The sequence below is a fragment of the Hippopotamus amphibius genome, chromosome 1 (genome assembly GCF_030028045.1).
Source record: "Hippopotamus amphibius kiboko isolate mHipAmp2 chromosome 1, mHipAmp2.hap2, whole genome shotgun sequence".
NCBI lineage: Eukaryota > Metazoa > Chordata > Mammalia > Artiodactyla > Hippopotamidae > Hippopotamus > Hippopotamus amphibius.
In genome coordinates, this window is record NC_080186.1 from 184,908,167 (window position 1) to 184,930,877 (window position 22,711).

At 40.6% G+C, this 22,711-nt stretch overlaps 1 protein-coding gene across 3 annotated transcripts in view; it reads right to left on the bottom strand.

The window, feature by feature from the left end:
• The window catches only part of NREP (neuronal regeneration related protein), an 83,662-nt gene that overhangs the window by 13,684 nt on the left and 47,267 nt on the right, over window positions 1–22,711 (bottom strand). Inside the window, exons 1-3 of one of the 3 annotated variants that reach the window (XM_057737506.1) lie at window positions 14,710–14,815; window positions 14,297–14,338; window positions 12,936–13,004 (exon numbers count right to left, since the gene is read on the bottom strand). Coding sequence is in view for 2 of the 3 variants with exons in the window: in XM_057737524.1 (XP_057593507.1) it covers window positions 12,936–12,938 (3 nt within the window). In the remaining variant the exon portion in view is untranslated. Of the gene's footprint in view, window positions 1–12,935; window positions 13,005–14,296; window positions 14,339–14,709; window positions 14,816–22,711 lie in introns of those variants that run through there. The other 2 variants (XM_057737524.1, XM_057737531.1) reach the window with 2 other exon arrangements.

A 22,711-nucleotide genomic window follows, 5' to 3' on the forward strand; every position in this document is an offset into this window, starting at 1 on the left:
CTCCCTGGAGTGGAACCAGAGTAAATATTTACTTAACACATCTCAGTTCTAAGTCTGGACCACCTTATTCCCTTATATAAATTGGTTTTCATTTGTAACCAAGAAATTAGAAACACCACATCTTGCAGTGTTTCTCCTACTTTCAAGGTGAAAGAAAAGAAGAAAGAAGGAAAGATGAAAGGGAAGGGAGAGAAGGGAGGAAGAAAGAAAGAGAGACAGCAAATGACTGAAAGACAAAGGGAGGGAGGGAAGGAAGGAGGGAAGCAAGGAAGGAATGGAAGAAAGAAAACCATATTGGGCTCCAGTGCACCAAACTGCACTTATGAATTTTTCAACTGTATTCTCTGCCACAAAGAGTCATGCTGTTGATATGCTTTCCAATACTAGACATCTGGAATTAGCAGGACATTTTCCAAGCACATTCCAAGGTTAATAGGAAATATTTAGACTTGTTTTTATTAGCTGGTTTGAATAATTTTAGGTATGCTGGGTTTCACCTGCAAATAACTGCTAGAAGTCTGATTTCTACGCACCAAGAATGCTAATTTTTCTTTCCTCCTGTCCTAAAGTTACTGCACTATCCACTAAAATCTTATGAAAATTTTCACCAACAATGTGGAAGAATAAGTCCTCGTAACTCTTTTGCTAAAGCCCTCAATCAAAGGCTAGTGAAATAAGTATTTATCTGAACATAAGGATTTGGGGTTTTTCTTGATGTGGGTGAATGATGAGATAGCCAGTTGCTTTTGAGTTTGTGGACATTTCAAAGCATTCCTATTCCTGACATGTGCAAGACTGACTTTTCCAGAAAATGTGAATTTTCTTCCAAAGTGCTCATTCCAAAAGAAGTTATTCACTCTTTCCATTAGTGCACCCTCTTCTGCTGGCAGCTGCAAACCACTCAGCATTTAGTATGTCATTTCACAGTTCAGTGCTTGTCTTGCACCCTCTTGGTCATTTAAAGACTGATAACTCTTCAACAGCAAGCAGCATCATAACAGATCACCAAATTTGGAGGGAAAGTGGTTTCTATTGTGAAGAGGATATAATTAAAATTGGTTTAAATCAGAGGCTAGTTGATTATCTTATAAGAAGTTTGGCTTTAAAAAGGAGGGAAATATAGCCAGATTTGAATCCACATGTTCTAAGTGCTCAGGTCACAAAGAGGGCACTAAGAGGCTTCTAGTAACCGATCCTCTGTGAAAACTGGCGAAAAACTAGAGTACAAAAGGAATAGAATAAGATTAGGATGGATGTGCCCCTGTACACCACCTGGATTTTCAGCCCCACTGAGTGGAGTGGGGTCTGATTTATCAGAAGACTTCTCCCTGACAAAGGCTCTGTCAGCCAGTACCATGGGAAGCAGAGGAGACCTAATGGGGAGGCCACCAACCCAAACGGACAAAGTGTTTTAGGACTGAGAGTCACCCAACAAATAGCTCAAGAGTTGCGAAGATAACTGCAAAAGGAATGCCAAATTAGGAGGCTAAATTCCCTGAGAAAGGGATCACTTATATTCTAATCAATGCAAAAAAGACAGCATTGGAAACTCAGGACTTAATTCCAAGGCCTGACTGCATTCTGCAATAAGAGAATACACTGACATTGACATCTTTTGGGGTTTTCCCCTCAGTCCTTCTTCCACTGTAAACCAATAAGCAAAACTAAACTTCTCCAAAGGAAGAGAACTGTGAGCAATGCATGAGAGGAATTGGAACCCACACCAGCAGAGTATGTAAATTTGGAGACCCACTGTTTTCTGTGGAAACGCATACTAGAGTTCATCATAATTTTTTTTTTTTAAATTTTAGCCATATTTTCCAGGCACACTCATTTAATCCTCAGGGTACTTTGCAAGGATGAAATGCTTCAATACCTGTAAAGCCATGGCAACAGGGTCCAGCACATAAGGACCAAGTGGATCTGGGTTAGCTGTTCTCCTCCTCCTCCTCACCGTGTGACAAGTGGGAATGCTGATGCGGAGTGGTCAGGGAGCCTGCCCAAGCTCACATGCCCAAGAAGTGGAGAAGACAGGATGCAAACCCAGCCTCTCTTCTCAGAGACCACGGTCTGTCAATATCCGTCTTCTCTGCTATTTCCCCAGAGCCACCTGCAGTGGCGTCACGAGGCCCCTGAGAGCTAGGGCCTGTTTTCACTCCCCCAAGAGGTGTTGAGCATCGCCACTTAGTGCCCTTGTGATGAACTTTAGATGGATTTCTGACACCCACTATCAAGAGTAGTTTTCTAAAAAATATCTGTTGCTCTGCTAGCTGTGTTTCTGATAAATAGCTGCCCTCAAAAATAACTTATCTAAAAAAATCAGCACTGTGTGAGGGCACAGAGGGTGTGCTCGCCAGTGTCCACGTGTTGCTACAGTCGTTGCGGGAAAGACTACGCTTAGAGCAGCAACTCTCGCTTGGCTACATTAGGACTGCGGATCTAATTAAGCCCAAGCAACACTGGTCCCCCCAGTTTTGTCTTTTTTCAGTTTTCCCTGGAAGGAAATGTTCAGCACAATACAAATATCTAGCAAACACTGAAGCTAATTACAAAGCGCATTTGCTGAGAAACCAAACTGTTTTAATATGACCCCTAAATGAACTCTCAAACAACTTCTCTGATGGTCTAGCAATGGACAGTCTAATTCAGAACATTTTTCTTTCATCAAATGCATTTGAAATCATGTTCACTGTAACTCTGCTCTTTCAAAATTTCAATTTCAGAACAAACTGTTTAGTCAAAGGAGAATTAAACTCTTCTCTTTATCAATGATATGCAGATATACAAGCTATGCACTACATATAAATATGAAGTGATTGTTGAAGAGGAAGAAAATACTTATTAGACCAGAGAAGCAGTGTAGAAACTACTAAGAATGGTAATTCAGAAAGAAAAAAAATTTAACCTGACTCTATTTGGAAACTTTGAATTAATGTAGTAAAAATGCAGTCAGTTCTAAAGACAGAAAAATGGAAAAATGGAGATGAGGGAACAAGCCAATTATTAGTTATTACTATCATGAAGGTAACAAATAGTAAATAACAAGAAAAGTAGTATCTGATCCTCAGACTACATGTAGAGTACTGCATTCAATCAGTTAAAGACATAGTGCCCCTCTGGTTTCATCTAAATAATATAAGAATACTGATCAATTTGCTAAAAATTTACATTAACTATCTGATGAACTGTTTATATGATGCCAAAAAAAACAAATTTAATTGAATTTCTGATTGAATTGATAGTAGCAGTGTAGACTGTTAATCCTGTATAATAAAATTAAAGTTTCAAAAGCAGTCCTCATGAAAAAAAAAAAAAAGCATAGGCTTAATGAAGATGAAGTGAAAAGATGTGGAGACTTGACTCCCAGACCTTGATAACAAGATCAGGACAATTTAAGATTCTATTATCAAGAAGTAAACAAAATATCCAAGGGCCAGAGGCATTCCATGATGTATAATTAGACCCATGATGTATAAATGGAGCCTTAGTTACAGTCCAGAGCATCCAGGCTTTGGAAACAGTCAAATCCAGATGATTAAGGATCAAAATTACAAAGATGAGACGGGCTCCAAGAAGATCCGGGCAGAATTTCTGATGCTCTATTAACTGAATTGGTTGAGTAGATATATTAATTGATTATCCAATCAATATACCAAGAAATATTTACTAAATACTTTCTGTGAAGTACTGAATATTTCATAGGTAGCTTTCAATTCTAAAGAAAGAGCATCTTATTAAAGAAAATGTCACATTAGTTTGGATACGCCAAAGTAGCAAAGAAACCTTTTTTTTCAAAAAAATTTTTGAGGGCGAAGCCACCAAATCCTGGGACATCTATTCAGGAAAGAAGGGGGCTAGTTAATGAATTCATCTTCTGAAATTCTAATTCTCTTAGCCATGCAACCACAGAAAGTCCATGAGATCGCATCTTTGAAACAGTGGGTCCATTTTCTGCCCCCGTATTCATTCTCTCAGTCAGTGTTAACTGGGTCCCTACAACGCAGCAGACACTAGGCTAAATGTTCAGCCATGCACTGCCAAATCCACATGGCACAATGGTGCACACAGGTTCAGCAACCGCCTGGCAAATGTGCACAAGAACAGACTTTGCCCTCATGGTCTCAATAAGCCTTTTGGTAACTTTCACTATGATGACTTAACAAACGGCATGAAAAGTACTTACTTCTTGGAAAAGTACTTAACAACGATCCCTTACTTGGGTCATGTTTATCCAACTACAGACTCTAGTTTTTCCTTGACAGTTCTGAATGTTGGCTGCCAAACACGCAGTATCTTCTAATTTCTACTCTTTCCTGTCCAAGAATGGGTTCTATATCTGACACTGACTGTATCCAATAAAAGTGACCTCAAAATGCCTGGACCCATTTTAAACACAACAACTTTTGTAGTTTTCTCCCTGTTCAGCCACTGGACTGCAGTACTTTTCCCTGCTGGAATTGTATCAAACACAGTTCAGACAGGAAGGCTGTTACCTGCCCCAGTAATCAAAGGACAGTGGCGTGTGATGGTGATCTGAGTAAGGGCTGGAGTGGAGAAGGGAGAAGAGCTAGACCTGGGCAAGCACACCAAAACTTCTGTGCACATTATGAATCTCCCTCTTGTTTTGATTACTTATTGGTATGAGTCTCTGGCTCATATCTTCATCGGCAACAACTATTCAGCCATCCTCCCTTTCTTTCTAATCAATGGCTCCAGTTCCCAATTTCGGCTTAAAAGGGGCAAAAGGACCTTCCTTTCATTGATCACATTCTCTTAAATATCTTTCCCTTCTCCTTTTCGAACATGGATTGTTTGTATTTTAGTCTATGAGAATGAGGATGAACACTGAACAAGCACAGTGTAAAATCAAGGGTTTAAAAATACTTCCAGCTAGATAATTCTAACACTTTGTAGGCACAAAGCTTAGATTGGAAACTATCCTAAGGTAATAACAAGCAATCACTTTATTTATGAAGATTTCATTACCTTGTGAAACCAGAGCAGATGATGTTCTACTGTCATGACTGCCTCAGTCAGATTGCTGAGAGGCAAACTGTGGGACCGCTGGGAAAACACCACTGATAACCTGGAGCACAATGGCACTCCACAGCCACATTCCGGATGGATGTGTGACTCCACCCTAAAGGTGAGAGTCCTCTTGCAGCAGATCACACTGAACTAACTTTCTGGATGCTCTCAGGGCCCCTTCTAAAGAAGTGTAGAAGGGAGTGCAGAATTGAGGAGCTGGTTTTGTATTGTGCTTAGATTTCACTTAACTCTCCCCTCTTACCTAACGCTAAGCCTTCTTTATTCAGTGAGAGGAGTTTTCAGCAGTAAATTCATCACCTGTGCACGGTGATCTCATTTCTGGGGTCATACATTTTATAATCTGAACTGTTGAGACCCTGTAAAGTGTTGGGCTATTACTAGTTGTAAATCTCAAGGTGAGACACCTGGTTCGGCCCAGAAATAACAGATCTCCATGTATCCCTGAGCTCTGACTCATTCATTTATGCCACAGACATTTCCTGGTTACTAAGGATGTGCCAGTTCCTGCACAGGTACTGGAGCAGTGGTCAGACTGGTTCTCAGAGGTGCAATCTATTCTAAGGTCCATGAAGGTTAGGGGTTCCTTCCACTCTACAGGAAAAGAATGCCAGTCAACTTCACTAGTTGTTCTAGAGTTCCCTCTCAATGATGAAACTTTTCCACACCTGAACTCACCATCCTGATAGAGGAAAGGGAAAATAATGAGGCACCGCAGCCTCAACTGCTACCATAAAAAGAGGCCTGATGCTCACTTACTAGAGGTCAGTATTTGTGTTTCAAGTTTACAATCTTGGAGGATAGCAAAGCATGCAAAAAGAGCTCAGCTACAAGTAGAATGTTGTGTGATGAGTGTACAGAGGAGCACAAGATTATTCCTGCTGGATGTCCTGGGGTGAGTTTCACGGAGAAGTTGTCATTTAAATTCAATCTGGAAGAAGAACTTTATTTTGTCAGGAGGAGCATTCTTTCTAGGACTGTGTAAGCAAAAGCACAGAGGGAGGGCCTCCTGGGGCATGTTCGGAATAACAAGTGGCCTGGTCCCTCTAAGAAAATATATGTTATAGTAGCCAGAAATAAAAGATGATTTCACATAGTTTTTGGCATGGCTGCCCAGGCACAGAAATTAAATTTATTAAAGTTCAAACACAGAAGCTGAAATAAAAATATTGGAAAGTATGAGGTGGGAGTAGGCGTAAGGAATTCAAGGAATAGTGCTTACCTATGTCACAAACTAAGAGACTTAGGGGATGAGACCAACCTCACCTGAAGAGGCCAAAAGAGCTGGTAAAATCATCTCATGTTGAAAACCTTGCAGCTGTTGCTTTCTGAGTCTGTGCTGTATCCAGAAGAGATTCCAGAAGAATCCTTCTTGGTCTTGGCTTTCCCCAACTGTTGTGTTATCACGTGATGAGATTCCCTTATGATGGTCACTAGACTACTGACTAAATTAGTAACAGCCTGTAGGCCTCAAATTGTAAACAATTTTATGGGGATGATGTAAGTGTTGGCTTGAGTTCTGAATACGTACGTCTGGCTAATCAGGAAGAAGTAGAGAGAGAGAACCAGCTGGGTGCGTGTGGTTGCAACTGATTAGCACATGGCTACACCCAGTTAGCCTCACAGAAGGGAAGCATGGGGCCTCCTTTCACGCAGCTGGCACAGCAGCACACCCTCTCTGGCCAAGTGGATACTGATGAACCCGCTGGTATTTACCAGTGGAAGTGCTGCCACCTTCTCCCAAGAAAGAGTTTAAGTGTGCTCCCGTCCCAGTTCCTTCCAGCTAGGGACCTTCCTTCTTTCCACCACTCCACCCTGACCCAAGGAGTGAGAGGCAGCAGTAAGTTAGGCTTACAATCAAACAGAAGGTGTACGTGAGTGAGTGTCCGTGCTCTCTTCTGCTGGGCACGATCGAAACTCAAAGAACGTGAGACAGGCTGGAACCTGAGTGAGAGCCTCGGGCCATCTCCAAGATGCCTGCTCAGTGGCTTCCTCTGGCTCAGCACACTGAGTCCTCGACTTCTAGGCCTAGTGTGTGAGGTCTGTCTTTGAGAGCACAGGGGCTCTAAACAGGGAGGAGGCCATTCCCGACTGTAGTAAAAATGCATTATGCTCACTCCTGTAAGCATGCCTTTCTAACGTATTCCTTTTATCAGGAATATGCTTTTCTCTCATCTAAATCTACCCAAATATTCTTAATTCTTCATTCACTCAATATTTATTAAGGATTGATGCTTAGCCCTAAAAATCTTAAGAAGGCATAGTACCTGCTCTCAAGGAGCTTCTAGGTTTCAAATTTTGTGCTGACTCCAACCAGTTGTTAATGGAACAAGACAGCGAGGATTTGGAAATCATATTCAGGATGAGTACTGAGTGTCAAGACACTGATTAGCAATGTCTGCCACAGGTGTAGAGGAGTCAGTGGTGATATGCGTGCCACAAGTTTGTCATCTCTGGGTCTAGCTTAATTTCTACCCCAGTCCCCAATACCACTCTTCTGCATCTTACAATTCAGCACTGGATTATATTGCAAGACAATGATTAAGTTCGTCATGCATGTTAGTCTTCCTGCCACAACTAAAATACAAATCCACTGAGAGCACTGGCCAACTGTGCACCTTCCATAATGCAAAGAAAAGCATAAAGAAAATGATAAAAAAAAATACTTGTGTAGTTGACATGGCAAGAGATGCAAAACCCCACTGCTAACCCTTCTCATCTTCTTCAGTACTTTCTGACACGGCATCTCTTTCTTGGGAGCCTTTTCAAAATATCACAGAATGAGATTATACTGGAAATAAGTAAAGGCTTTAAAGTTCTAATCCTGGGAGCAAAGGTCCTTCTGGATCCCGGAAGGGATCTTTAGGACTGCAGGAAAAGCTGCTGTGAGTTTTGAGTACCACAGCTGGATCAAGCCTAGAGAACTAGCACTGCACCAGGTTGTTCAGAGCGTGGCTCTAAACGCTGGTAAACGCGAGCAACTGCAAGCCACTCTTTTCTGGCGAGTGGCTTTACGGCTCAATTACAATTTTTTTTCTCCTGTTAATAAATAATGGAAAATAATCTGCTGTGGAAACCAAAATTACATTTACTTCAACTTCCTAGCTCTTTAGAAGAATGAAAGGATACAAATAACTTCTAGTCCACCAAAACTAAACAAGATTAAGTCATTAAGGATGAATTTTTCTAAAGCCCAACTTAATAGATATTAGCATGTTTAGATCAAATATTTACTGAGCTTCTAACATATATTTAATACTTTACTAAGCACTGTATATGAAGTTTATATACCTTCTGGGAGCCTATAATTTAGCTGGTCAGTGAAAGAAATGCATGTGATCCAACTAGCAAATAATGCAGGAGAGTATAATCAAGTGTTACAGCAGGTTAATACCATGGCATTGCTACTAATAATGGAATTGATATTTAGAATTTAGTTGAGAGCCATGCTAATGCTTAAATCCCAAACCATTAGAGCTGCTAATACTGTCATGCACTAACAGATCAATTTCAGGATCACTGCTGTTTTTTAAACCACTGAGATAAGAGATTATTAAAGCTGTCCCTAGGTGCAAAATATGTCCAGAAATACCCATTTCAGATAAATTTAGACCCAATAAATAACATTTTTAGTAAGCATAATTTCTACAGATGTGGGCTGAGATCTGAGATTTATGGTTAACATGTTTTCCAGTAGAAAGCAAAGGAGTGGTTTAAAATCAGAATTTTTAAAATATATCTTGATCAACTAAGATGACACAGTCCAGGTACATTCAATATATTTTCTTCCGGGATATTCAAATTGGATTTACTAGTAAAATTTCTTTATTGCTAGTCTTTTCCTGTGTAACAAAGGAATTATTCAGATAATTCAGGCAAGTCCCTCCCACTCCTACCTCACTCCAGCAACATTTTGAATAACCAAGATGTAGCAGACAAAATCGTTTTTTTGTTTTGTTTTGTTTTAAGCGTAACTATTCAGATAAATTATCTCAACCGTCCATTTTACTTTGGTTGTGAGGATAAGGCCTTAAAAGACTTTCCAGCCAGAAGCAGCACTTAAAAAATATGTGAAAGAGCAAGGAAGCCACAGTACTACACTCCAAGGCTCCCAGTCAGTCCAATGTAAGTAAACACAATGCACAGAACTCATAATCTGGAGGTTACTCATTTGGCTTAGTAAAGTATTCATATTTTAGAAGTGTATTTTCCTATTTTAAAGTATTCATCTTAGGGTTTAAAATAAAGTGAATTCCTTCAGTGTATTTATGAAGATCTGATTTACATGCCAGTTTTTAAGAATTGCACCAGGTTAAAATAGAACAAGCAAACAAACAAAAATAGAATGATACTTTAAATAACTGTTTATTCCAAGATTTCTGCTCAAATACCTTCTCCTGCCTGAACTATCTATTTAGCTCAAGAGGAAGCGGGACTGGGGCTAAACCCAGATAGACCATCCCTACTGTCCTAATTCTCCAAACAATTCCCAATTCTCCCCTCACAATGTACTAGAAGGCCTGGTGAAAGAGAAGATAGTACCATCTAAAATTACCCTCTTAGGTACTTTTCGGCATCTCCACAATCAAGGATCACTGGGCAATTTGTAAATTTACATTCCAAAACCCAATGGCACAGCTACCAACAGGACCTCATCCCTCCGCAATCTTTGTCTTTTTCTCTAAACAAGAAAACCTTATGTTAACGGAGAGATTATTGAAAGAGTCTCCTTGTAAACCCATGAATGCCACTTCACAGACTGTACAGAAAGCAGAGCTCTATGAACGGTACAATGGAGTCAACTCATCTTTTTGAAAAGCTAAGCATTGGTCTTAGAGAGAATCTAAAATTGTTCCAATTCTTAGGTCTCCGTTAAATCATAATGAGCCCACACTTATGCCACTGTGAATCCATGGCACATCCATACTTGGAGGCAAGTTTACAGCACAGAGGGCAGTCATGTTGAAAATTAGGACTTAACCTTGACACTGAATTAAATAATTTATTTTTTCAAGCTATTCAATAAGACCATCTGCTCATTCTGAAGAATTTTCTTCTCAGTGATGTATCTGAAGCAAGTACCTTTAAAATAAAACAGCTAAGTAAAAACCAAGGACCCATATAAAATATAATCTTAGAAACTAAATTTAACAAAAAGCCAAATATAAACTAAAGAAGTGTGGAAGATTTCTGCAGACTCACAATATCTTGTTAATTGCAAAGAGTGGATGGGGGGGACTAGAGAAAGGTATGTTTACTAGAAAACTGAAAAAGCTGGGGGATGAGTTATTAAAAAGAACATTCTAGAAAACTAAGATAAGGCAAACCATACTCAAAATTAAAACTTTTAACAGTACTCCTAAAATGCGCAACCCCAGATGCACTATAGTCTATGTAAATGGCGCCCCCTGGAGTTGTGCCCAAAGGGCCCCATGCACGGAATACAATGTGATCAGCGCCTCAGAGAGTGAACAAAGCAGCTGTATTTTTTTGATAATGCAAAAGACACACTAGTATTCTTTAGTGTCTTCAAATTATAGTCGTGAAACATCATTTTGGGGTATGTTAAATGTCTAAATATTGAATCACTCTGTTTTGAATTCTGGAGTCTACTAGTTAATTTCTTACTCTGGAATGAGCTGATTATAAATTTGTATGTGGAATAAGCCCTTTACTAAACAGGTCAAATACACAGAAATTAGATCCTCTTTAGTGTTGTAGATTACGTAAATAGAAATACATGTTCAACAGAAAAGCCATGTTTATGTATTTTCTAGCTGTGGCCAGGTGTTAAATCTACTGCTTTCCTAGCACTACTTTCTATTGTATATGGGCTAAGTCTTTAAGTAAGCCAGTTACAGAGATCAGCAAAGTAATCCCAGTTTTAATTGAGGAAAGAAAATAACTTCATTTTTCCAAAAAGGACAAAAGGAGGTATAAGACACCTCTAATATCGGTTTTAAAAAAAAAACACACACACAACTGAAAGTTTTTTTTTTACATTAGTATGTGAAAAGGCTGAAGAGCTCAGACCTCCCGGAATAAGAGAATTGCTAGAAAGTTACTTGGAATCATCCACAGACAATAACTGTCGGTGGTTTCATTTCAGGCAATGGGCTTGTGCCAAAAGGGACTGACATCTTGATGAAAGGATCACCAAAAAGTTGTGAGAATTTTTCCATGACTAAAAATCCTTCCAAGAGCAACAAATTGTGATTTCTCATTCTGCCACCATACATAAACGACAACTGTAAGAAACTGACAACATGTAGTAATAATTGGAATTTGCTCTTCTGCATTCAAATCTTTCCAACTTTCATTCTCGGCTTTGGCACACATGCTTGCCTTCCACAAAGCTCACTCTGCTCACTACTATGGAAACATGATATTTACTCTCTGAGCTTGATCTCTAGGGCTAGTTTTGGCAGGGTCAGTGGTCAAATTGATGTTTAACCAAACTGGTCACCTGACATATCACAACACACGTGAATCTTCATGGTCCATCTATGGTGACACAAAAGGTAAGGTTCTGGATAAAGAGCTACAAGACAAGGTGATGTGGCCAGTCACAGTAAAAGATAATTAAATAAAAAAAATATTGTGCAGCAGTTTATTTGATTACCATCTTAGAACTCTATGACAATGGCTAGTTAGGAATTTAATATGAAGTTAGGAACCATTTGCACAAAACCTACTGACTAGTTTAATTTTCTGCTCACCCCTTTTGCCTTCTACCTTAAGTTCCTTAATTTGGTCACTAGCCATCTATGTCCAAGCAAGATCTATTTTGTTAGATGCTTTGACACCCACCTGTTGAAATGACAGGTGAGGCATACATAAAAAAATAAAGAGCTTACCTATTAACAGAATTCAAACAGAATTCATTTAACTGCTTCTGATTCATTCTTCTCCTTGGAAGCTTATACTTGGATTGTTCTCAAAGAAAACATCAAGTATATTGGATTCAATTTTGATTCATTAAATTCCTCCCTCATTTAAATGAAAAAACGAGAACTAAATTTGGAAATCACACACTCTAAGTGGCAAAGAGGTGTTTTAAAGAGCATAAACATTTGCAGTAGGACATGCTGTACTTAACTGAAAAGTTTCATGACATTTCTGTTTTTTTCAGTTCAACTTTACTTCCATAGAGGAAATTTTTCAAAGAAGATTAATGCACATATTCAACTGTTTTTAATGTGCATTTCATCTATTTCTTTAATCAGTCATCAAACACTAAACTGCCTCCTCTGTGGATCATAATGCTTGTCAGAAATAGTTACACTTTCATTTAGAGGATAACGTGCTTATCTTCTAAAACTGGGCAGATGTCTCTCATAAATTAAGTTATAAATCAACAAGGAAAACACTAATTACATTTGAGATATAATAGACAGAGTGTATTAATATAAAAGTCCATGTTCCACATATATATTACTTTTAAAGATAGCAGATACTATAGCTATTGGATTAGCTGGACACAGACTCCTACTTTTGGGATAAGTTCTGGCTATCTCTAATAGAAGACCCATTGCTTTGTTTGAGCCCTACTGCTGCCACCTCTTCCACGCATGTCACAACACATCACTCTTAAAGAACAGAAGGGTTCCTCTTGTACAAGTTAAATAAATCTTCACTTCTGAAAGAGGAATTTCAGCTTTCTATTCAAAAGACTGAAAATCAGAAGACCTAATTCCTAATTCACCACATCCAATTCATATAAACTGCTATACTGCAAAGCTCCCCAGGCTGGAGACAGAACCTTTGAAAGGTCAGATGGGGTAGAACAATGAAGGGTTCAGGCGGGATGTATGTGGGTGGTTGATACTTAAATGGAATACAGACTGATAAGAAGCAAATGAGAATCTCCTCTGATGACCAATTCTTACCATTTTGAGACTCCTTAACAGTCTTGGCCTTGAACCCTCCCTCTCTTCAGTCCAAGGAGACCAACCAACCTGCAAAATATGTTTAAATACAGTAGACAAATTGCCTCACCACAGGTCAGCAAATGAGAAACGCCTGCTTAGAGGTTACAGACAAATAACCATTTTCTGTGGTTAAGCTAAGTTACATGCAAATTATTGTAACCACTGGGGCTTCTGAAAGAGCTTTTCAATCGGTCTGTTGGCTTAAATAGGGGACAAAGGTACCTGGTACCTGGCTTTGCAGAGTCCTGGGCTATTCTTAGTGTTGGGTTCATCTTTAAATTGCAAGAGTTCAAAAGGTTTAGCAACTTAAAAGTAGAACCAAGTGATAAAAATAGATTGTTTTCTGGCTGCTCTTTGTTCCCAGACATACTACTGGCAGTATATTTGCAATCAAGACAGCAGAATAGGAATCAGCCTTCCACCGTGTAGTGTAATGCCTCAGAGTGGATATTTTTGGAAATGGCACTGCATTACATAACCTTCCGTGTTTAAAAAAAAAAAAAAGGAAAAAAAACTACACTGAGGGGGAAAAGTCAGGAAGATACACCATTATGCCCTTCTCCCTAAACCAAATAAACATTAATGTACAAGCTGCAGTGATTTTCCTCTCAACCTTTGTGTCATCAGAACAGTTCTTTGTTAGCATAAGTTATGACAAAAATTAAGATGAATGGAGACACTGAAAGTTCTCTAACAGGGTATCATAAGCTCTTCGAGTTTTCCTATAATGGTATTACAGATACATATCAATGCAAATCAGATTATCATCATCAAGCAAAAAGCAGTCACTTATTTTTAACCCGTCCCTCCCCCAAAGTTTAACTGCTTTATAAAAAAATGCAGAAAAAAGTGTTGTAAGACCGAATGCCTGAAAAGACCCTTGGAGGCGACAGCAGCTTTCAAAGAGTAATAAAGTCTAAGGATGGAGGAACACATTCATTTTATAAAAGGGGGGGGGGGGTGGCATGCACCAAAGTGCATCTAATGCAAAGAAACAAAACAGTTCCTAACAATGCTCTATGAGCAAGAAGAACAAAAATTAACCACACCAACAAGCAAAAAACCCCACCCCTTCCCAAAAGAATTCTCCCTCTTAACTTGTGCATTTTTTTTTAAAAGCCCAAGTTAAATTTCAGCCTTAATGCAGTAGGACCAAAATGCCAGAATTTCTCCAAGTACACCCTTCAGCTCTTGAAAATTTAGAGGGAAGAAGCATGAACTCTGCAGGGTGGAAGGGTCCAGCTAAGAGCAACGGCAAGAAATCGACACAAAAGAGAAAGCAGCGCTCCCGGCCGGGGATGGGAATGGTATATACTTACAGACAAAAGCCCCGCTCCCTGTTCACTCTCTCCTCTCTACACCTGAAACACAAATGTGGATGAAAAAAGGGTATCATGCTAGAAAGACAGCTGGGGGGTGGGGGGAGGGGGCAGGGGGAGGGAAAAGGGGTGGAGGAAGAGGAGGGAGGAGGGGGAAGGGAAACAAAACCCAAACCGGCTTCACTTCCAAGAAGTGCAGCCTTGGAAAAAGGAGGGGAAGGTCTCCCTGCCTTGCGCGCTCTCTCTCCAAGAGTGTGTGTCCCTTTCTCTAAGAGTCAGTTTCTCTCTCTCTCCCGCTCCCTCTCCGCTGCTGGTGTGCTAGTGAACAATGAGCTAATTCTGATGGGCTGGCGCGGCGCCAGCGCCCCAGCCTTGCTGCCACTGGGCTGCCGCGGCGGAGCCAGACTGCTTACTCGGCAGGAATCGGCGACTCGGGGCCCGGTCGGCGAGCGGCCAACGCGCGCGCGTCCCCGGCCTCCGGCACCCCGGGCACCCCGCGCCGCGCCGCGCCGCCCCCACTGCGCCGGCCTGGGCCTGGGGGACAAAGAGGCCCGCGGATCGGCGCGCCACCCCGGCCCCGCCCCCGGAGCGCGGCGCGCACACACCCCGGCTGGGCCTCTCCCGCCCCCGGCGGGCTTCTCCGCCTCGACGTGCGGTTGCTTTTCAGACAAATAAGGAGGCGGAGGAGGCGGTTTGGGGACGCGCCAGGCGTGAAGGCAGCCAGGGCGCTGCACAGCTCGGCGGCTGGCCAGGGCCGCGGGGAGAGGCGGCGCGGCCCGTACTGTAATAATAAACCTGCAGCAAAGGGCATCTGAGGGAAAGAGGACGGCGACGGGCGGCAGCCGCCTTCCCTTTTATGTGCCTGTCCCGACCCGAGGAGAAAATGGTGCCCGCGGCGGCGCGGAGCCGCACAGACACACAAAGAGCCGGGATTACACGCGTTTGCGCACGGCCCGGGTCTGCCCCGCCGGGGACGCGCGCCCCGCTCCCGGCCGCGAGGAAGACCGCGGCCCGAGCACCCCGGCGGCCCTGTGGCTGCGCGCGCGCGCGCACTCGGGCACACACAGACACACACGCGTGCGTGCACGCAGTCACACGCGGGCACAGAAAGCGAGACCTGAGAGCTGGTCCGATCGGCACCCTCCCCAGGTGCTCCCTTCTCCTTCCCTCAAGGATTCAGTAGGTTCCCCACCCTCAGCCCCACTGAAATCCTACTTTTGAAAATTGGAGATTGCGTTTTAAAAAGACGTTCTTTGCATTTCTGATTTTTTTTAAACCTCATCTTTCTTATTTGAAGTCTCTTTTAACAGTAATGTAGAAGCTCAAAATTTTGCTGCAAATTCGAACAAACTGGTTTTGTTGCCAACCAAACAGGATATAATCTTATGGTAACTGTCAGATGTTAGAGGACAAGATTGTTTCGTAATTGATGCTTTGCCAAGAAAAAAAGATATAAAGGATCATAATGTCTTTTAAATTTGCCATCAACATTTTACTTCCAATCATTGAAAGCAATGTTTTCCATTTTAACAATCAAAAAGAAGGGGGGGAAGGGTGGACTTACAAAACTAAGTTCTTAAACATATATTTATAGAATGTCTTATTTTTTAGTTTTAAGTATTTTTGAGTACAGAAAAGCACACCTTAAAAGCAATATTTTACACTTAATTATAAAGAATAAATTCTCTATAAACTTGTTGCCAGGACTATAGATCTCCTTTCACACTACAAAAGCAGCAGTGAATACTGATTAGGTTGCCAGTGGGTGCCCACTAGGAGTTTCCCCGAATTAATCTAAAACATCACAGTCGTTTTCCTGCCAAAAAACTTTACCTTGGAACCATTACTAGGAACAAAGGGAAAAAACAAGTCTCAGTGAACTTCCCTGATGCCTTCAGGGCCAGTGTTCACCTGCCAGGAAAATGAAGGAAGGCATGTCAGGGGAGTAAGTGGGGCAGTGGGATATGGCAGAAGCCTAGGGGCTGCTTCGGCAGGTCTGAAGCCCCAGGAAGCTGGTAAAGGGCACCCCAACATCGACATCTTGGGCATTTACCTTAGACTCAGACTCGAAACCCAAGAGGGCATTGCCACATGGACCAAAAATCTATCCCAGGAAAATATGTTCAAAAGTTACTTCTACAAGAAAACATTTACACACACACACACACACACACACAAACTGCCTTTAGTGTTTATGCAAAATTTACCTAAGATGATGTCCTTTCAAAACACAGGGAAATTTGGAATTTATTATATGTTAATTTTTCTTCATGTGTAATCACAGACATCTAGGTGACATAGGTTTTTTAAGAAAGAAGAACACTGGGTGAGAATCATAATCTATTTACTGTGTCCCAGAAAACGGTTGCAAACCAACTATTCAAGAAACAGTCTTGAGTCCCCCTGGGTGTAGGAGACTAACCATTAGGGACATAAATAGGACCACCTACCATGTCACCTCACTCAGGAAATGTAGCAATAGCTGTCTCATGTGCTCCTGGCTATAATGCTCTGTCACGCTCCATCTATCCTGAAGGTGACATGGTAGATCCACTCTCCTGAAATACTTTTTAACCCTGCTCCATTATAGTACAAAGACCATACTTAGCCTTCCACTGAAAACTCGCCACAGTGTAACCACAATCTAACTTTCTAGCTTTATCATCCCATCCCTTTTCCAATCATGGTATATCAGTCCTTTGCTTCTGTATGGTTCATTACTTAGGGTATATATTCATCCTTAGACCATTAACAGTCAGGGAACAAAGACAAACAAACACTGACTTAAACCAGAATGCTTCAACCTCAGTGATATTTTGATGTTTGGGGCCAGATGACTCTTTGATGGGGCCATGGGGCCCAGTAGGGAGGGCATAGGGGACCATCCAGGTCATTGTAGGATGTTTAGCAGCATCTCTGGACTCTACCAATTGGATGCCTGTAGCAAGCCCTGGTTGTGACAACCAAATATGTGTCCACACATTGTTAAATGTTCCTTGGCGGGGCAAACTTGCCTCTGGTTGAGAATCACTGGCTTAAACAATCAGATCCATTCCTGAGAGGAAAGAGGTGGCCTCTCTTGAACTATGTGGACTACATGCAGGAGGGACAGAGAACTGAACAAAACTTAGGTTCTCTTAGGAAAGAGGAAAAAGAAGAAGGCAATGTCCTTATCTTGGAATAAGGGGGTAGGAGTGAGGGGGTAGGGAAATAAAGCCACAGTTACAGTGTATTGTGGTAAGGACAGCTGCAGAGTTCTACACAGGGTACACTGTGAACACAAAAGCTCCTTTCCAAATCAAACCAGGGGTTCAAAGAAAGTTTCCTAAAGGAGGTGAGGCTTAAATTGAATTTGTGAAGAATGAACCAAATGTAGCAAATTGTAGAAAGGGGAAAGAGACATTCCAGCCAAGACAGGGGCAGATCATGAGCTAAGAAATCTGACTGATAACTGGTGACAGCCAGGTGACAGAAGAACCCTGCATCAGAACCTGACTGTTGTGTTCTATCCCTGACGTGTATACCAAAGAATAGTCCATCAGAGGACTTGGTCAAAAGAAGAAGATGTACTTTAGATACTGGATTTTCCTTCAGTCTCTCTTAGATATCTGGTTTTCAAATGTATCTTCATATATCCAAATGTATCTCAAATGTATATTCCTGCAATTCTATTCATTTTCAGCCTATGTCATTGCTTGAGGTAACAAGTTTCATGAGTTTGAATTCTAAGTGAAAGGCTGTGTATAAAACTGGTTAGAGCCAGGTCTATATGACCCTGGATAAGTTCTTTAACCCTTTAGTCTGAGTTTCTTCATCTTTCAGTTGGGGTTTACATTCTAACCCCAGAGTTCTGTATGAAGTGGAATTGCATACCATGTTTGGCAATTAGTTAGCATTACATACATGGTAGCTTTATAGAATATAATAGAAGTATTATAGGAAACTATAGAATAAACATATGACATATGGTGACTTGCCCCGCCTCTCCGTCTGGCCTCATCTGTAGTTCCTCTCTCGTCAACCCAAATGATGTGTGGCTCCCCAGTGACTCCTGCAGGACTCTTGGGCCTTTTCACTTATTGTTTCTGCTGCCACAGTGCCTCTTTCCTCTTCTTCAGTGTGTTAACGCTTGTTCATTTTTCACAAATTTGGATTGTATATCACCTCCTTTAGGAAACTTTCTTTGAAGCCCTGGCCCACTTTAGAAAGGAGCCTTCGTGCTCACTGGGCACCCTGTGCAAAACTCTACAGTTGTCCTTATCACACTGCACTGTAACTTTGTTTTTCTGTCTTTACCACTAAGTGGCAAATTCCATGAAGGAACAGACTAAAGACATTACTGGTTACTTGCCTGACACCCACTCTCTCTTTCCTCCTCCATATTCTTAATGTAACCCTGATTTTGTCCTGGTCCCCATCCTTCCCCCATACAGCCCATGATTCCAGAGAAGGTGACCCTAACGAGTAGATCCTAATTATTTTAGCCAGTCAGTGTATTGGATTGCCTGGATCTAATCATGCTCCACCAGAGATGAGCATGTGATCATCAGACTGAAGGGAAAGAATCATATTGCGTGTTAGAGCTAAGAAATTTGAATTCTATGCTTAAAGCAATACAGACCCATTGAAGAAATTTAATCTGAAAGTGACAGGATCAGATTTTTTTTCCTGGAAAGAGTATTCTTAGAACAATTTGCAGGATAAATTTTAGTAGGAAGAAAGGGCAGAATTGAGGAAGTAAAATGCATTAGAAGATTATTACAGTAATCCAGATGAGTAATTATAAACGGCCCAAATTAAGGTAGAGACCATGGAAAGGAGATGAGGAAAGGAGTCAAGTTACTGATACATTCCAAGGTGGAATTGTAGGACTCATTAGTGGTTTAATAGAGTAATGGGATTAGCTGGAGAAGAGTCCAAGATGATTCCAGGTTTATGGCTCTGTGACTGCTTAGATGACAATGGTCCCTCCTGAAACAGAAAATACAAGAAGAAGCATGGATGTGGGAGGAGAAGGAGGTGCTAATGAGTTCAGTTCTGTACCTGCTGAGGGTAGAACTCATACATTCAATAGTCCAATAACAAGCTTTGACTAATTTTCTTATCACTAATTCCCTTTTCCTCATGCTTCCTCCCTATGATGGGCTCAATTGTGTCCCTTCTAAAATTTATATATCGAAGTCCTGACCCCCAGTATTTCAGAATGTGACTATATTTGGAGATAGGGTCTTTAAATAAATGATTAAGCTAAAATGACTCATGAGGGTAGGCCTTAATCCAATGTGACTGGCATCCTTCTAAGAAGGAGATTAAGACACAGGCATACACAAAGGAAAGACCATGTGAAAATCCTGGAAGAAAACGGACATCTACCAGCCAAGGAGATAAGCTTGAAAGAAACCAAATCTGCTGACACCCGATCTCCAGATTTGTGAGAAAATAAATTTCTGTTGTTTAACCCACCCAGTCTGTGGTATTTTGTTATGGCAGCCCTAGTAGACTAGTACACCTGCCTTACACCAAACATCCAGAAGAGTAAAGGATTTGTAATATTTCTGTTTGTTATGAGTTTTAGGATATTGTAAAATAGAAAGTCCAAGAAGGAGCCTAAGCCTAAAGAAGTAACATGTCCACTAAGGCAAGGCTTTGTCCAAACCCAGAAAGTCAAATTAAATATGTATATGAAAGCTGTAGTGAGGGAGACTCATCTGAAATTCAGGGTTCATGGTTCTCAGAACAGCATTCCAAAACACATAAGGAAACCAATTTACAATCAACGCTGTCCACTTGCAAGTATCCAGCTGTATTTACACAGCTGCTGAAGGCAGCACAGATGAGGATTCTCCACTCCACCACTGAGAAACCCACACTGAGAATAAGTTCAGAAAAATGCCTTCATATTCGAGAATTCAGTGAGTCTCAGGAAGTAACACAAAATATCAAGAACTGAGCCATTGATGTTGGGGACACTGGCAATGAAAGGAGGAAAAATAGGTTTACATTTAGCAAAATGTGAAATCTGAATATAAAAGTGAATATGGGATAACTTTCAACTTACGTCACTCTATCAAACATAATGATGAACGTAGCATTTGAAAGATAAAGGACAAATGTAAGAGATGAGAAACTTTTGAAAAGCATGGTGCTCTCAATCTTGTATTTTGTCCAACATCTGGAAATATTTGAAAATCCCTGGAAAAGTCAAGTTAGCCCTCCTGTAGGTGAAGAAGAACAAGCTGGCTGTTGCAGAAACAAAGAGATAAATGGAAGGAATGTCTCAAAGGAAGATTTATTCAGATTATCCTACCATGCAAAACAGACCCATATGAAACATATTTTAAAATTAGCCTTATGCTTGCCTTAAAACTTATCTGAATGGTGCTGCAAAACTTTGAAAATAATATGAGTGGTAAATGCTTTTTCCAAAACAAGTATAAGGAATTTAAAATTCCAGTGTGTGTGTGCCCATGTATGTTTGTGTGTGTGTGTGTGTATGTGTTAGCTAATTAGCCTTGAAAAAGAAGAATTTTTTTTTCTATGGGAATTTGTGAATTTTAAAACTGATTAAAGTAATCAATGGATATTCTCCATAACACTGGGAAAATGCCGAAACATGCTCTTAAGAAATTGACAGAACATATAGTCATCTATTATATGAAGGTAGTGCTCATCTTAATCAAGACATAGAGTAACAAAAAAGGTCTCCAGATTTAAATATCCCTTGATACTGTGCCATAGTTAAAACAAAATTCTATACATACTGAATCTATTTTTTGAAATTAACTCAAGCACCTTGACAGCTGAGCCAAGTTGTGTTCCCTTACAGTGGGATTTGTCATCCTCAGACTCCAGGATTGAATAGAACCTGAGATAACCAGGGTTATAGTTTGGGGCACCCTTATTAGGCACCTTCCTCACCTCATCACCCTTCTCATCTGACCACTCAGTGGAGAATGGAGATGGAAGGAGGAGGCTGACCAAAGAGAGAAACAGCTGATCGGAAGCCAGAAGGCTCTGCTTTTAGTATGAGGTTCTTCTTTTTAAAAAATTGGAGTGATTTACTTCCTTTCCTTGTGGAGATACTCAAGAAGGTAAACCCTTGCCAGAAACTTCAGACATCAGATGTGTGGTTCCCTGGAATTCATGGGAATACACATGCAAAGAATAACGAAAGTGTTTGAATTTAAAAATAATAGTACTTTCACATATTTTTGTTGCACTTTCTTTTTATCTTGTAAAACTCTTCCAATATCTAATAAGCTTCAAGAACCAGATTTTATTATTTCTATTTAACAAACGAGGAAAAAAGTGAAAAAATTGAAAGAAGTCACTTAGGATCACAGCTCTAGCTAATAATACTGGTTGGACTATCTAAACTATGACTAGACTGCATTACTTTTCACCAAAGCCCTCAGTTCCCCAGAAAAATAGCATTTGAAACAAGCATTCCTACTGGGCTAAAAGTCAGCTTATAGAGTCCTGTATCAATTTTGTTTTATCAGTATTTCCTCATTTCACAGATGAAAAACTGAGGTGAAGAGAAGAAAGCCACCCAATTACTTATACAATGTAAAAAGTGGAGCTAGGACTTGAACTCAGGAAGTCTGATTCCAGAATCCTGTCTCTTAATCACCATGCTCTTGTACCTTCCCTGCTGTGCCCTGAGGCCTAGCAGTTGCCAGATCCAAAGACCCTGGTTAGTCCTTCACTCCTTGATTCCCCTTAATTTCTCAGCCTTACTCTCTGGTTTCTTTGACCTTTTCACCGACTCATCTTCCTTCTTCTACCCTGTAAATTCTGGCAATTTACAGAAATGAGATGGTTCTGCAGGCAGAACAATTTGTGAAAATGGCACATAAACTGTCCCTAAAACAGCTTGCGATTCTCTGAAGTGATTAATTTATTTCACAAATAGTTTTGAATAACACCATGTGCCAGTTACTCCACCAAATACTAGTAATGACGTATTGTCAGAAAACAGAACTGAAAAATTAGTTCTCTGCCCCTACCCTGTACCACACACACATATTCATTTACATACCTATCTTATGGTTTCTTTTTAAAGTGGGCAGATTTTATAACCTCAGTTTCATCTTGGTTTTGGAGTTGTGCATTTTTGGTGTTGACCCTAAATTAAACATCTTGCTAGAGTTGAAAATGTGTCCTAATCATTTTTTAAGACACTGTAAAGTTTTATTTTTATTGATTCTCAAAGGCATCATAATAAATCAGAATTTGACTCTGTGATTGGGAAGTCCCATGAGACTTTCCTGAGAATTCTGAGAATGTGCACATTAAGAAGCTGAAATCAGAAGAGTCCAAGAAAAACTGCCAAGTCTTCATTTGCATGGATTTTCCTCATTTTGCACCAAAAAATCAGAGCCTTAAAGCATCTGTAATCCCTTAACTATGCCC